The sequence below is a fragment of the Panicum virgatum genome, chromosome 1N (assembly GCF_016808335.1).
Source record: "Panicum virgatum strain AP13 chromosome 1N, P.virgatum_v5, whole genome shotgun sequence".
In the NCBI taxonomy this organism is placed as follows: domain Eukaryota; kingdom Viridiplantae; phylum Streptophyta; class Magnoliopsida; order Poales; family Poaceae; genus Panicum; species Panicum virgatum.
The window spans coordinates 53058359-53073951 of NC_053145.1; the positions used below are offsets into that span (position 1 = coordinate 53058359).

General features: G+C 50.4%; 2 protein-coding genes across 3 annotated transcripts; one reads left to right on the forward strand and one right to left on the reverse strand.

The window, feature by feature from the left end:
- Positions 1-5028: 5028 nt before the first annotated feature.
- Positions 5029-8511, forward strand: LOC120656615 (thylakoid lumenal protein TL20.3, chloroplastic-like). Its single transcript, XM_039934773.1, has 6 exons — positions 5029-5469; positions 5582-5611; positions 6143-6249; positions 6855-6889; positions 7658-7786; positions 7864-8511. Exons 1-6 carry the CDS (start codon positions 5141-5143, stop codon positions 8053-8055), a joined length of 822 nt encoding a protein of 273 aa, XP_039790707.1. The 5' UTR covers positions 5029-5140; the 3' UTR covers positions 8056-8511.
- An 80-nt stretch (positions 8512-8591) lies between these two features.
- LOC120656613 (NAC domain-containing protein 7-like) lies at positions 8592-11825 on the reverse strand. 2 transcript variants are annotated; one of them, XM_039934772.1, is made up of 5 exons: positions 11690-11825; positions 11379-11448; positions 9891-10073; positions 9481-9752; positions 8592-9356 (listed from the first exon to the last, which is right to left on the reverse strand). In XM_039934772.1, the coding sequence occupies exons 3-5, from the start codon at positions 10048-10050 to the stop codon at positions 8757-8759; spliced, it is 1032 nt and encodes a 343-aa protein (XP_039790706.1). In that variant the 5' UTR covers positions 10051-10073; positions 11379-11448; positions 11690-11825; the 3' UTR covers positions 8592-8756. The 2 variants fall into 2 exon arrangements, with proteins under 2 accessions (XP_039790706.1, XP_039790705.1); XM_039934771.1 differs by having other exon boundaries at positions 11379-11599.
- Between the last annotated feature and the right edge of the window lie 3768 nt (positions 11826-15593).

The following is a 15593-nucleotide window of genomic DNA, read 5'->3' on the forward strand; positions in this document are numbered from 1 at the left end:
AATGGAACACTTCATTGAAGTATATTCTCTGCACTCAAGTCTCAAATAAACACTTGACAGAATGGAACAGAATGCTGATAGCATTGCAGTTCATTTGTGCCATTTCATTTTCCAGAATAACATGAACACTTCATTTGTTTTTCAGAATCAAACCACTGAAAGTTCAAATATTGTGCTATGCTTTACAATCTGTGAGCTATTTGATTCTTGATAGTTGAAATACAGTGTGCAAATAGAAATGAGCCCAGAAGGCTCACAATCCAAAGTAAAACTCATAGCTGCTGAATGTTCTTTTTTCTCTCATTCTAAAGCAAAACTCACAATCCTGTACAGCCTTGGCAGCACACTAAAAAACACTTTTTGATCCAAACAAATGGGCACTGAATGTTCTTGATTTCTCTGTTCTACCCACAGCTGCAGAGTTCATCAAACATGTGCTGGGAAGAGGAGACAAAGGCGGTGCCGCCACTGCCGCCGCCGCAGACCGGCAGCTCCACCCCTGCTCCTGCGTGTCGCCGCCGCCCAGACTGGGCCAGTAGCACCGCTCCTGCTCCGGCGTGCCGCCGCTGCGGACCGAGGCCGCCGAGGACAGCGACTAGGCGAGGGAGCACTTGAGCTCACCCACGCTCGCGCCATGCTGCGGGCCTCCGCACCAGAGAGAGCACCTCAGCTCGGCCCTGGAGCCTTGGCCTCGCCCAGGCAGCGAGTGGGAGCTCGAGAATGGAGCCCCGCAGGCCTGTCCCAAGGGCCACCTGAGCTCGCCCATGGAGCCTCGGGGGCCTCGCCCAGGCAGCGCGTCGAGCTCGAGCATGGAGCCAAGAGAGAGGAATCGAGGGGAGAAGGAGAGAGATGGAGAGAAAAATTGAGATCCTGATGTGTAGACCGAGAGAGATGCGAGAAGGAGAGGGATGCATCGGGAGGAAAAGGAATGGAGATGCGCAGCAGCAAGATGGGCGGGCAAGGCGGTCGGGGGCGGGCCGATTCCGCAGAGAGTGGGCGACGGCGACGAGTGGACGCGCGACGGCGGCGGTCGAACTGACAGATGAGTCACACGTGAATAGGGGCTTCAGTTGCAGGCCCGGCTGGAGTTGGGCCTCAAATTGAGCCCTTATTTATTGCAGGCCCGGCTGGAGATGCTCTAAGAGCAACTCCAGCAGACTATCTAAATAGCCCCATATTCCAAGTTTAGAGGGCTAAACAAAAATATTGGACTCCAGCAGACCTTTTACTTCACCCTCTATTTTGGGGAGGCCTCCAAAATCTCTTCTCCACCCTCCATTTCTAGGGGTATCTAAGGAGTCCTCTATTATATATTGGAATTGAGATCTATTGTTGGAGTTGAAATAAATTTAAAAACTTCTAAAAATAAAAGAAACCCCCATTTAACATTTAAAGGGTCTGCGCGCCTCTTGGCGCCTGTAGTTGTGATCTCTCTGACGACTTGAAAAACTACTACCGGCATTAGTGTGTCGATTTGGAACCAGATCAACCCATACTAGTTGTGCGGTTAGGAACCTGCAGCAAGCATATGCATATGAGCATGATGCAGTTCCTTGGCTTGGAGTCGGTGCTAGCTGAGACCGGCTGACCGAAACGGCGTAGGGTGGCAGCTGGCTGCAACAAGCTATGCGCGCGCGGCTGCTTGCCCGGTGCCCTCTCGCTCAGAAGTCGGCAGAACGCGGCAGCAACGGCGCAAGGCCTCAGGCACAGGGCTAATCGAGTAAACAAAACAAAGATTGCGGTAGTAGTTTACGATCGGCAAGTATAGGATAGGGATCCAGAAGAGCAAGGTGTGGCCACGCGTGCATATGCAGTAGCCGTACGATCGGCTAGATCGCAAGGTCAACTTAGCTGCAAGCCTGCAACCTACGCCCGGATGCAGGAGCCTGGAGCCATTCCTAGCTTAAGCTCGATACATCTCTGGCGGTGTTTGGTTTCTACAGTAATTTTTACGCACATGTTTATTAGAAGAGAATCTCGTATGTACGGAGTACTAAATGAAATCTATTTGCAAAACCTTTTCAGAAATGAGTGTAACTTTTCGAGACGAATCTAATTACAGTAATTAATTGATCATTTACTACAGTGATGCTACAGTAACCATCCTCTAATCAAGCGGTCAAATGGCTTATTAGATTCGTCTCGCGATTTACATGGGGGTTGTAGATGTAGTTTTGTAATTAGACTTTATTTAATACTCTAAATTAGTGGTCAAAGGACCAAAAAAATTTCGCGAAAATTTTTACACCCCAAACCAAACACGGCAATTAGACAATTAGACAGGGTGCAGCAGAGGGTAGAAGCTACAGATAATTATAATAAGGGGAGCTTCTATTCATTATGATCAGATGAATCGATCAGACTGCAGGCAGGCCGCCAGATCGGGATTCAGAAATGAGTTGACAGTGGCGCCGGTGTTGGAGCAGATGGGGTCAGATTGAGATTCCAATCCAGGTCGACTCCGGCACTCTGCGAGAAAGACGAATTAGAGCAAGGGCAATGATTCCGCCCGCTCGCCGGCGAAATAAAACTCCAGCGTGGCTGGTAGCAGCATCGGGAGCTGCGCAGCAGCCGCATGCGGGGCAGGCGAAGGGAGCTCTGCAGCGCATGCAGCGAATGGGATCGCAGTTCGCCCGCTTTCGGCCGGCGTTTCGCGAGACGCCCGCGCGGCATTCTCTTTCCTTTTCTCTCTTTGCTAGCGGTGATTCAGCCCGCTCCGCGCCCTCCACTATATTTGCTCTTAAAGCGACCTAGCTAGCTTACACACAGCTAGCGATCGAAATTAACCTTGCTCTGCTCACGACGGCCATCCGTACCTAGGTTATGTACAACATCTATCATGTCTATACCAATGTGTTAGCTGCCCTCCCCCCCCCCCCGCCCCCGCGTCGTCGTCTCTGGCGACTCGGGGGGGCGACGCCACGCCCCTCTCGCTCCCTCCCCAAGGCCGCCTCCGGTGGCCGCCGCTGAAGTCAGCTCGGCTTGCCTTCCCTCTCCCTTTTCCTCCCTCCCTCCCTCACTCTTTTCCCTCGGATTCTCGAACCCGGCCGTGCGCCGCCGCAGGCCGCCGGGGACCGGATCCGGTGTCCCCTTCGCCGAATCTGGGCATCCCCGGGATGGATCTAGGCCCCTGCGGCAGGGCTGGACGGGGGTCGGCCCTCCCTCGTTGGGGCCCGCGGCCTGCGACCGGCCTGTGGCCGATGGTGCCCCCCTCCCCCTCGTCGTCGCGGCGGCGCTGCTGGGGCTTGCGGGCGCGGGCACTGGTGGCCCTCCTTGCGGCCGCTGGTGGCGCCGCCGACGCGGTCTTCGGTTCCGTTTGGTGGCGTCGCGGGGCTCGGCCATCGGTGCCCCCCTCCCACTCGCCGGGGTGCCCTCCGGCCCCTCTCCCTCGTGGACGTCGTAGGGATTTGCCCCTGGTGGCAGCTGGTGGCGGTGGCTGGCCCGTCGGGCGCTACGCTGCTCCACCTTGCCGGGGCATCCCTCCGCATTCTGCCCCGTCTGGTCGGGGCGTGGCTTGGTGCGCCGCCACCTCCCTAGCGGTAGGGTGTGCGGCCGCGCCTTCTCCGGCGGTCCCTTGCTCCCTTCTGCCACTTGGTGGGATGGGTGCCCTGCCCAGGCGTTTCGGCAGTTTCTTCGGTTCCGAGGAGGGAGTGGGCGAAGGCGAAAGCCTAGGGCCTGCTTGCGGGCCGATGACGGCGCCGCCCTCGGACACCGTTTACCTTCTTGAAGGCGTCATTCGTTCCCTATTTCCCTCCTCTCCGGTGTGCTCTTCAGGTGAAAACATTGACCACGTTGGTCGGACGACAACGGCGCCTGTGGCGTCGCTCCCTCGTTGGAGGCGTCGTCTTGGAAGCCAAGCTGGTTGCCGATGAAATCGGTGTCGCCTGGTCCTGGTGGTGGTCGTCGGCTCTCCTCGGAGAGCTCCTGCTTCTGTGCCTAGCTTCGCCTTATCTCGTCCACCTCGTCCGAGTTGCTTCTGTGCAAGTTGTCTTTTGGCGGATACTTTACCGCCCTTCTTCGGTAGCGGATGCTTTGCCGCTCCTCTTCTCTGGCGGATGCTTTGCCGCCGTGGTCGAGCTGGTTGTTGATCGCTTCGGGTGGATGCTTTGCCACCTTGGTTGGTTAGTCGGTGGATGCTTTGCCACCTTGAGTTTGGAGACTGTTTGCTCTCGCGACGATGGTGTATCTTTAGCAGGCTTAGGAGTTTGGTCGTGACTGGGTTCGCGGGTTCGTGTGAGTTTCCCTCCCCCTGTTCTTCTTGCTGCTCTTGTTCTATGTTGGGGTCGCCTGCCACTTGCTTGGTGGTGCGTTGTAATCGCTTTAATAACCTCTGCCTATTAAAATTTGTAACGGTCGTTTTGCTTCCCCCTTAATGAAATACGTGCTCAGACACGTTCGCGAAAAACCAATGTGTTAGCTGCATCTAACGAGGAGACATGCATGTACATGTACCACAACAAACACAGCTACGAACAAGTGGCTATAGCTGCCCGGCCGTGCAGTGCCCCCATCCAGCTCGCAAGTTGCACAACGACTTATCAGATCGCCATCGCCATCTGCCCATCTCTCAAGTTGGACGCTTCTGGAGTTGGGAGCTACTGCCTACTAGTAGTACCCAACAAAGCCTTAAATCAGTCACACAAAAAAAAAAGCAAAGCCTTAAACCACTAAGTGCATGCTGCAAATGGTTGTCATGTTTATCTCAACACACTTGACGATTATATTTATTAACTAATACAACTAGTACTTTTTTAAATTAAATATGCTACTTGTGGAATTAAACATTTTTCTCACATCTTATAGGCTTCGAGTAACTTAAATATAACTTTTTATAATTAACATTTCTTCACGCACCACCCGTAGTTAGGGACTTTAGGGTTGGGCTTGCACGAGAAGCCCACTAAAATCACGAGAAGCTCACTAAGGCCCAAATGCCACACACAAACAGTATCGGCCCAATATCCACTGGATTTTTTTCTCCGGGTCCGTGGCCCGACGGCGGCAAGGTTTTCGCGTGCGAGCCACCACCCGTCCCACCTCACCCAGTCTCAGTCTCTCTCTCTTCCTCTTCCCCACTTCACCTAGCGGCCACGGGCCACCGACCGCTCGTCCGCTCTTGAACCCAATCGCCGCCACCGCCATGACTCTTGCATCCACCTCCCCTCTCGCAGCCGCCCCCGCCCGTCCCACGAAACTCCCTCCCTTCTCGCGCTGCCCCCCTCGCCGCCTCCTGCGCGTCTCCTGCCAGGCGACGCCGGCCGACCCCCCGGCCTGCGGGGGCGGCAATGCGTCGAACGCCTCGCCGGCGCCGCAGCAGCCGAGGTGGCGCGCCGCGCTCTCCGCCGCGCTTGCCGCGGCCGTGGTCGCCGCAGCGGTGCCGGCCTACGCGGACCTGAACAGGTTCGAGGCCGAGCAGCGGGGCGAGTTCGGCATCGGCTCCGCCGCGCAGTTCGGCTCGGCCGACCTCAAGTAGGCTGGCGACTCTTTTTCTTTTGGAGTTGTGGGTCTCTCCGTCATGCTCATTCAATCGTTTCTATCACAATGTGGTGCTGATTTGATTGTTATGCGAATGGTTTTGCAGGAAGGCCGTCCATGTTAACGAGAACTTCAGGTGTGGGTTCTAAATTTCACTTGTTCAATATAGAATTCCTCATTTCTTCCATGCCAACTTCTGCTGTAGCTGATAAATGTTGTGAATAGTCGATGAAAAGGACTCCTGTTTCTCAACTTCAGTATTGAACATAAGTTAGTAATTTTGCGCCTCTAAATTTTAGGCATTAGCTTACTTCATACAGCTTCACTAGTTCCTGGATATAATGCTGAAAACCGTGTGTCTATAAATTGCTTGTCACCATAATAGTTAAGCATGTTGGTAATTGTGGTCGGAAAGTCACAATGTGTAAGTATGCATTTTTGCTATTTTCTGAGTGTTGCTTTAACTCATAAATGGAAACCTCTTGTTCTATAAAATGACCATGTATGGAGAAAACGTGGAAAGGGATATGCTACAAAACTTACTGTAAATACACCAGAGTTAAACAATATTTTAGGAGAATAGTTATTTGTGATATGGAAACTAAAGAAATAATAGATTTGTTAGTCCTTGTCTCTTCTTTACCTAATGCATCATCCATTGGTATAGGCGTGCCAACTTCACATCTGCTGACATGAGAGAGTCAGATTTCAGTGGTTCGACATTCAATGGTGCTTATCTTGAAAAGGCTGTTGCTTACAAAGCAAATTTCACTGGTGAGCAAAATAACAACTTTTCATTATGCTGATGTGTTATATTCGTTGTCTATATTCTCGTATATGATGTCTGTAGTGTGCTTGATGCACATAATTACCTTCCTTTAGTGGTCAGTGGTCCATTTGATGTACCTTACCAGGGAAGCTAGTCAACAAGAGATAACATAGATTCCATCTTAACTGCTACTTCAACAACCACCACACTATCATCAAAGTATAAAATCACAACAGGAAGCTAGCTGCATTTTGTTTTTGTTTCAAGTTGATTCATCACAGCACTATTTATTTTCATAGTTTGGTAGTACTTCTGAGCTTATGGCATTCCCTTAAGAGGGGAATTGACTCAAATCTGGCTGAGTTCTCATATCTGTGTGCTTAACATAATGTCTAGGAGATTATTGAATCATAGTTAGAAACCTCTCTTATTCTTAGCCAAAAACAAAGTAAATTACAGAAGTGGGGCTCTATATCTGAATTTTTGTATCCTAGTTCTAGTGATGTATTTTTTTAGTTCATTTGAGGGTATGACCTTAAAACAACTTAGTATGTTCATTCAGTTATTTTGTAATTTATTTTTCTCAGCACTATTATTTTCTCCTTTTCAGGTGCTGATTTGAGTGATACATTAATGGACCGCATGGTAAAACCTGAATTAGTACTTTTAGGCTAGCTTTGTCATATTATTGCACCGTATCAATATTTTGTCCAAATCAATGTGATATCTTGTGTTTGTTGAAATATATGGTCCATATTTCCATTGATTGTAGGCATAGATGGAGCATACACAGCTAAATTCTAGGTCACCATTAAACGCTGCCCCTATGCTTTCTCCTTTTTATGTAGTAATAAACTGCGATGGCGATAATTCTGCCTGATTTTTAAGGTTAAAAGATATTTGAATAGAACCCAAGTTGGTGCACGTGTTATCTCCACTTTTAGTTCTAATACTAATAAGTAATAACTGTTGCGTTGGCTTCCTCTGTTTCTAGTATCACTACAGCAAATCTTCAAATAGCATGGAGAAACCTACTTCGCTGGCAGTTCAGAGTTTCAGGGGTTGTAGAATCAGATAGAAAGTACAGGATGTTAAAAATGAATGTAATGAAGCATAATCTTGGTCAGAGTTGTTGTACTTTTTTTTCCCCAGAAAATTATATGTAGCAGAGATATCCACATAAATATAGCCATATGAAACCAGATGTAGTAATAAAATCTTATACTTGTGCTGGTGTTATATTGTTAATGCTTGCATTGTTAGACCTGCAAATGTCGATTTTCAAGATTTGGAGTGCTACATACCATGGCAACTACTGGAGTCTATACTCCTGTTCTGAATTTGTCTAAATACATATTTTCCTGAAAGATTTGCAGTTCAAACAAATTTTGAGACATCATATGCTGCTGACAGGTTCTCAATGAAGCCAACCTTACAAATGCTGTTCTTGTACGGTCAGTCCTCACACGTAGTGACCTTGGAGGAGCGATCATTGAAGGGGCTGACTTCAGTGATGCTGTTATTGACCTACCACAGAAACAGGTATATAATTAATTAAATGGCAATGGAACATGGTTGATTTTTGTGTGAGCTCTTAATTTCTGACACTGTTTTTGCAGGCATTGTGCAAATATGCAAGCGGGACCAACCCCATAACAGGGGTAAGCACCCGAAAAAGCCTTGGATGTGGCAATAGCCGTCGAAATGCATACGGGAGCCCTTCATCCCCTCTGTTGAGTGCCCCACCACAGAAACTTCTTGACCGCGATGGTTTCTGTGATGAAGCTACTGGTATGTGCGATGCAAAGTGAGACATGATTGATCCAGCATGGAAACTAGTCATGGATGCGTATATACATTGGAGATCGAGTGAAAGAGCAGAATAGTGCAGAGAACTCGTCATTTTTCTTCTCCTGATGCAATTGTTGTAAGTTTGCAGCAGAATCAGGTAAACTTCAGGATGCAGATGAGAATATGAGATATGGGCACTGAGCACTGAACGCCATATATAGCATAGTAAGTATATGACATAGATCATGTCCTGTGTTTTCAGAAGCCAGTATATCCAAAACAGAAGTCCAACACGGGAGTGTCTCTGTAAATAAACTTTCCACTCCATTTCACAAATATTGCTGATGCATCGGCAGCGACCAGAGAACTGCCGTTCTGGACGATGGACCGCACAAATAGACGTCCATCGGCAGCTTGACTATTTTTACAAATTGTCAAGTCAGTTACTGAAGCTCCTTAGCTTCAGCTTTCAGCTAGCTACATACCTTATTAACATCAGATCCTGAGACCTGATGTCAAATATATATATATATATATATATATATATATATATATATATATATAACCACTTTGGTTACTTGTTTATTGTGCATAAGTATATCTTCATGCGCCATGACATGTATTGCCTGCTATATATATTTGTACACTATAAATCAGATTTGGGAGGTATATAATATTACTTTATGCGGCATTCAATGGGTTCGTGTACGTTCTTCAGCAGCTATTTCCACAGGTCAGCCTCGCTGCCGCCATTGGCAGACGTGGAGGCATAGTCCAGTGCCTCTTCTCTCTGCTTGTTCCCGGCGTGAAACATCTGCGCGGGGTTGGAGTGAGCGGCCACTTTCGTGGTGCCATCGCCGTGGATGAACAACTGAGACGCGACGAACTTGTCGAACACCCTCCAATCGGTGACCGAGTCGTCGTCGCCGGCGGTCATGTACGCAGCCTCCATCGCCGGTTGCTGCGCGGCGTACCTGGAGGCCTCGTCGGAGGGCTGGTGGCTGGAGCTCCCTTGGGCAATGTAGGCGGGAGGCTTGGGGCTCTCCAGCTGAGGAAGCTGCTGCAGGAAGGCCGCCTCTTGGCTGGGCAGGAGGTGATGGTACTCCAGCTCCGGCTTGCAGTGGTAGAGCTGCTGGCCGCCGTACGCCGCCGCCGCTGATGCGCTCGGGGGGTGGTGGTGCATCATCAGCTGCCTCGGCGAGCCGAGGTCCGGCATGAAGCCGGCGACATGGTCGTCGAACCAGCACGGCGCGCCGTCGGCCATCCTCCGCACGGTCGCCACTCGCTTCTTGAACACCCGGCAGACCACCCATCCTTCCTCCTGAACCATTCATGCACGGCCAAGCAGAAATCAAGTGCTGTCAGCTGAAATGGTGTTCTCGATCGACGATCACACATTGGAGACTCGTCTTTCGGGTACGCAGGCAGAACGCAGGCTCACGTACATGGGCAGTGCCGTTCTCGGCGGTCTCGAGGCGGTACTCGTGCATGATCCAGTCGGACTTCTGGCCGTTGGGCGCGCGGCCGCGGTAGAAGACGAGCGTCTTCCTCATCCCGACGAGGCAGTTCTTGGTGTAGATGGGCTTGTCCCGCCCCGTCGCCTTCCAGAACCCGGCGGAGGTCGCCCGGTTGGTGCGGGTGCCCGTCGGGTACTTCTTGTCCTTGTGGCTGAAGAAGTACCACTCGTTCTGCTCCTCCATTCCGATCTTGCACTTCTCTGCCCATTCCAAATGCGAACGTTTTTTTTTTGTTGAACGGATTCAAATGTGAATGTTATGTAAACTGAATGTGTTTTCTTATTCAATCTCGATCTGCAGTATGAAATATTTCTGTCATCAGAATGTATATTTCTTACCTTGGAGATCCCAAGGCTCAATTTTGTACAGATCGATGACTTTTATGACGTCGAGGTCGATCTTGTTCGACGCCACCTTCTTCCTCAGGTAGTAGTCGACGAGTTCCTCGTCGGTGGGGTGGAAACGGAATCCAGGGGGCACATGGGAGAAAGTGTCCATCCTATTCCACCGAGCCCCAGTAACTGCACGTACGGTGTCGCATAACAAAAAGATCAGTACAAGAGTTCATATCATCAGCAATTTAACGTGCCATTACCATGCAGTTAAACTCAAAGCCACGTAGTAACAGGTTGTCTAGCTAGTCATTTATTAGTCATCTTATATATAGGGCAGACATACATATATACTATATATGATCATGTACACAAACCATGTCTACACACAGACACCAGCAAGAAGCACGCATACATATCAGGATCGAGCACAAACCTAAGCATTTCAGCTCTGGGCATACTATACAGCAATGGATCAGAAACCATGATCAGAAGTTATTCTTTCATTTCCATTTGGATGATATTTTCAGGAAAAGTGAGCAATCATGGCAGTAGATAAAAAGTACCATATACTTTCATCATGTATACGATTGCCAGATTAATTCATTGGGCCGTTTGGTTCCTTTTGTGCCAAGGAAGCTAGCTAGTAGTGCACATGAGGACCTTTCTGCTGAAAGAAATGTATATACTAGCTAGCTACTACATGCATGATCTAGTGATCTAAACAGCATGGATATGCATCAGAATGGATAGATTATATGGCTAAATATTTCTAAAAAATGTTAATTACATTAATTAGGAATATTGGTTTTACTACATTTTGGACAAAGGAAACTTAAACCAATGTACCTACTTAGCCTACCACTGTGCTAAAAAAAACTACACATTTACAGAAGATACATGGAGGGTCTAATCTGACATAAAATAATCTATTAATATGCCATCATAAACTGAAAAAACCTTCGTATGAGACAAAATTTCGCAACTAAATAAAGAAGAAAGAAAAAGAGTGGTGCGGGTTTCGTTCCTTCAAAAACTGAAATTTGCAGAAATTTCACAATAAAAGCAGTAGTTCGAATTTCAAACAAGAATTGGGATATTAAACTTGTGTTCAAATTTCAATTCAAGGTGCTTATATATACTTACGTAATGCTAAGGATCTCAACTGTCTAACCCTAGTCGGTTTTATGCAGGAACAAACACACATTAAACAGACCTTATTAATTAGCTTATTCAGGTGCCACGAGTTCGGATTTATGAAATACCATATAGCACTTGCCGATGGCTGATGTATCCGAATAAAATTCCTCAAAAGAATGCACGAAACAAATTAACACCTATACTAGCTAGGTCAGTGTTACCGGGCACTGCCAGTGTCTGTCACTACATAGCAAAAAGTGTATCCGATCCACAAACTAGGTAAACGAAAGAAAGACGAAAAGAGAAGAACACAGGGAACTGAAGATGATGAAAACAGAAGCCTCGATATCTTACAGTGTACCGCAGGAAGAGGGGAAGCAAGCCTCACAAAGCTTTGTGCACCAAATCTTGTTCGCCGGCCCAGCTATTAGCGAGTCCTCCAAGCAAATCACAGACCAATCAGACCTACTAGATCGAGCACTGTCCCAAACACACACAACTCCTCAGATGATGCTGCTTCAACAGCTAGACAACACGCAGCACCGCGCCGAACTTGCTGTAACCTTCGGCCTCAGCTGAGGTGGATCGTCAGCTGAGACGGGGATAGAGCTGGAGAAGAAGAGAGGCGAAGAACATGTATGGGACTACGAGAGAACGGGGCTTACCACCAGTCTGTAGTCCGCCTTCACTTTATATACCAGCGGAAGCTGTCGAGGTCAGGCCAGCACCAAGGCAGCACGCCCGGCTGGTCTCTTTCACCGCCGGAGGGGGAGGAATGGAAGGAGAGCGACGACACGGCGGAGGGGGGGGGGGGGGGGGGGGTGACGCGGACCGGTGGGGCGGAGGGTGAGCTCGAGGAAAGCGCGGATGGATTGCGGGCAAAGTCTGGGGCGCGCAGAAATCCTGGGATCCCTGGATCCGCCTGTGCCTTTTCCCGATGGATTGGCCGCCCGCGCGCGCGCGTCCCCTTTCCCCCACTGTAACCGCCACCACCTCCACCCGCCACCAACAGCGACCGCCCGCGCGCGGGCCAGCAGCTAGCTAGCCAACCCCGGCCTCTTCCTCGTCCGCGCGCGTCGTCGGCACCTCGCCTGCGATCGATCCGCGCGCGTGATCGAGGCGCCGGCCCGGTCGGCCTGCTCGTCTGATCTATCTAACCCTAGCTAGCTACTAGAAGCCGCGCCGCGTCCCTCTCGCGAGGCGAGGGGGCCGGGAGAGAGAGAGACAGGCAGGGACGGCGGGGACGCGCCCACATATATACGGGTGGTGCGGCCGCTGGAAGCTTAGCTGGAGACGGGAGCACACCACTACTGCTAGTGCTCTTCAGGCCATCAGCCCGGCTGGCTCTGCGAAATGCCACATGAACCAGGCAGCCGTAGGCTCGTCGCACTCCAGTACTCCATGGACAGGTTGAGGTCGATCGGTGCGTGCCTTCTCCCGCCGGCCACTGCACCCTAGCTAGTTCGTGGCCTCGTCGGTATAGGGCACACCACCCTGGCCGATCGTCTATCCAGATATAGTATAATTTTGAAAAAAAATAATTTACACCTTCGAACAATCACAAAAGTCTGATTTTAACATTCAATTACAAAATTAGATAACAGAGCCTATCCAATTATTGAAACTGAACAAATTTGGCCCTTGAGATGGTTTCTAATGTGCTTTTTCCATTTTTTTAGAATTAAAATGTTCGAATTTTAATTAAAAATTCATAAGTAATTTATTTTAAATAAAAGATATGCATGGGTATCAAAAGTTTTTCTAAAAATGTAACCGGCTATTAGCATGATACTTGCTAGTTATTCAGATCTAAAAGTTTTTAGATTCATATATAATAGGTTGTATGTAGTTATGCCTATTACTTTTGAATTGAATAACTATTATTCAAATAGAGTAGCAATAGATAGGTTAAATTTTTAGATAAAATATGGTACTAGTTTCATATTTTCTGATTTAAAACAAATTAGTTTAATTCTTTTATCTATGAATTTTTAATATTTTTTCAGAAAATATAAAACTATTTTCAAAACCACCTTAAGAATCAAATTTGCCCGGTTTTGAAAGTTAGATGGCCTCTGTTATCCGTTTTATAATTGACGGTTGAAAGTCAGATTTTTAGTTTGAAGGTGTAAATCGGTTTTTCCCCTATAATTTTCAATTCCATCCCTGATCACGGTCGCTCTGTCGATTTGCCCTGGACACGATCGGTCTACTTCCGAGACGACTAACCTAGGAGCATCTTGATGGCGACCCTTCTCCGATCCAGATGGAAAATCCAGTGTAAAGGAATTATAGCCAAACACACCTTATCCCTGTCGATCGATCGATTTAGCCTTCAATCAGATCTGGTGCCGCAATTTTATTATAGTAATCAAGTACTGGGATAATCAGTGCTGCAATTATACAGCCTCCGGTGCGACAAATTCTAGCAGGTCCATTGTGATGCTGCCCGGGTCATCAATGCGTGCTGGAATAATAGCAATCCTACCCCAGTTGGTGAAAACTCGCAGCATGCGCCATGCATATGCAGTCACCTACCATGGCAGTCGACTAGTCGAGTCGATGACCATAGCAGGGCAGGGTAGTTATGAACGAGCGAGCGAGTCGTATGACAAAAGGACGAAGAGATCGATCGAGCTGGATCAGAAGCATGCCCTGTATATATACTATACGTACGTTAGCTAAAGGGATAAACAATGTCTATATGCTAGGCGAATCGAAGAGGCCGCGCGTCGTCGATCGGGTCGGGCGCGCGCATGCCGAGGCCGGTAGGAGGAGTCGGTCAGGCAGCGGCGGCGGGTGGTCCGGCGTGGGCTCAACCTGATGATGAGCTTGGTAGCGTGGCTCCGATCGCCGCCGCGTTGCGAAACAGAGCTCCGCCGAGGGGGTCAACGGTGAAGTCACCTCTCCGGCGATGCTCCGCCCAGAACCTGGTGCGCAATCGACGCACCACTTCACCCTCAAGCTCACCGAACCGCTCACTTAATGAATTAGGCTACACACAGAGATAATTTGGCGAGGTGAGAGGAAGAAGATGAACAGTGCCCGCGGGACAATTCGCGCTCAAACGCACGGCGACGGACGCCGTTCTTCAATTGCTTGCGGTAGCATGATCTAGAGGTTACACAGAGGCTATATAGCCGAGCGGACACGCCCCACGACCACGCGCTGCCCTACATCGACGCCGATCGGACCGCGCTGCTCTGCCATGGCGCCCACGACGCACTCGCTACGCGCACGCCACGGAACAGAGACGTTGCGGCCAATGCGAGCGCTCTAACTACCTCAACGGCTCGCACGAATGAGCTCGATCACCCCCCGATCTCGACTCCACTCACGCCACGACGATCGCCACACACGATCACGTTCCGCTCGTCCCAGCGCACACACATGGCCGGACCCGAGCTCACACCCGCGCGCCCACATGCGCGCACACGCACCCCCCAGCCGCGAACACGATCGCGCTGGGTTTATTTCCAACAATCACCCCCCTAAACCCAGCGCCGCCTACGCCGGGATCTTCATAGCAATGTTGGCTCGTCGTCGACGTCCGCCGTGGCAGCCATGACAACCTCCTTCTTGGGCTTGCGGCAATCCCGGGCGAAGTGGCCGCGCACGCCGCAGTTGAAGCACTTGTCGATGCTAGACTTCGCCTTGCGCCGCGCCCTCTACTCCTCCTCTATGAGCAGAAGCCTCTCGCCGTCGCCATGTCCACTTGACGATCCCTGACCACCGGGCACCGCCTGCCTGCCGGTGATCTGTGCTCACCACCTTGAACGCTCGTCGAACGCCTTGAGCCGCACGAGCGCCTCCTCGAATGGCATTGTCGCCTCGTCACAGAACTGCTCGATGCCCGCCACCGCCGGGTACAGCCGGTCAGGCACGGTGTCGAGCAGCTTCTTCACCATGGCGGCGTCGTCAAGCGTGGACCCGAGGCTAGCGAACCTCGCGGCCATGCCGCTGATCTTCCCAGCGTGCTCGTCCAGCACGTCGCCGTCCGCCATGAGCAGCTGGTCGAATTCCCCCTTGAGCGTGGCGAGGCGCGCCGTCTTGACTGGATTCGCGCCCACGAACCGCGTCTTGAGGCTCTCCCAAACCTCCTTCGCCGTCGTCTTCGTGGACACCTGCATGAGGATATCCTCGGGCAGTGCTTGAAGAAGCTGCGCGCGCACCGTCTTGTTCTTCCTTGCGTCGACCTCGGCATCTGCCGCCGGAGCCACGGCCTCCCAGAGGCCCTGCGCGTCGAGGATGGCCTCCACCTTGATCGCCCACGCCGTGTAGCTCACTGGCGACAGCACCGGGTAAGTCATCGACACCGAGCTCCCCCCGGCGCCTTGCGGAACCAACGCCATGTCTTCTTGCTCGAGGAAGTAGCGCAGGATCTTGGGCATCCAAGCTCTGATACCAATTGATGGCGTGGCTCCGATCGCCGCCGCGCCGCGAAACAGAGCTCCGCCGAGGGGGTCAACGGTGAAGTCACCTCTCCGGCAATGCTCCGCCCAGAACTTGGTGCGCAATCGACGCACCACTTCACCCTCAAGCTCACCGAACCGCTCACATAACGAATTA

Bases quoted from the DNA above. Each gene is read 5' to 3' on its own strand.
- LOC120656615 (XM_039934773.1), top strand. From the start codon at position 5,141: ATGACTCTTGCATCCACCTCCCCTCTCGCAGCCGCCCCCGCCCGTCCC. The intron at 5,470-5,581 runs GTAGGCTGGCGA...ATGGTTTTGCAG, and splicing joins TTCGGCTCGGCCGACCTCAA to GAAGGCCGTCCATGTTAACG. The intron at 5,612-6,142 runs GTGTGGGTTCTA...CCATTGGTATAG, and splicing joins CATGTTAACGAGAACTTCAG to GCGTGCCAACTTCACATCTG.
- LOC120656613 (XM_039934772.1), bottom strand. From the start codon at position 10,050: ATGGACACTTTCTCCCATGTGCCCCCTGGATTCCGTTTCCACCCCACC. The intron at 9,753-9,890 runs GTAAGAAATATA...TGGAATGGGCAG, and splicing joins TGAGCCTTGGGATCTCCAAG to AGAAGTGCAAGATCGGAATG. The intron at 9,357-9,480 runs GTACGTGAGCCT...TGAATGGTTCAG, and splicing joins CCGAGAACGGCACTGCCCAT to GAGGAAGGATGGGTGGTCTG.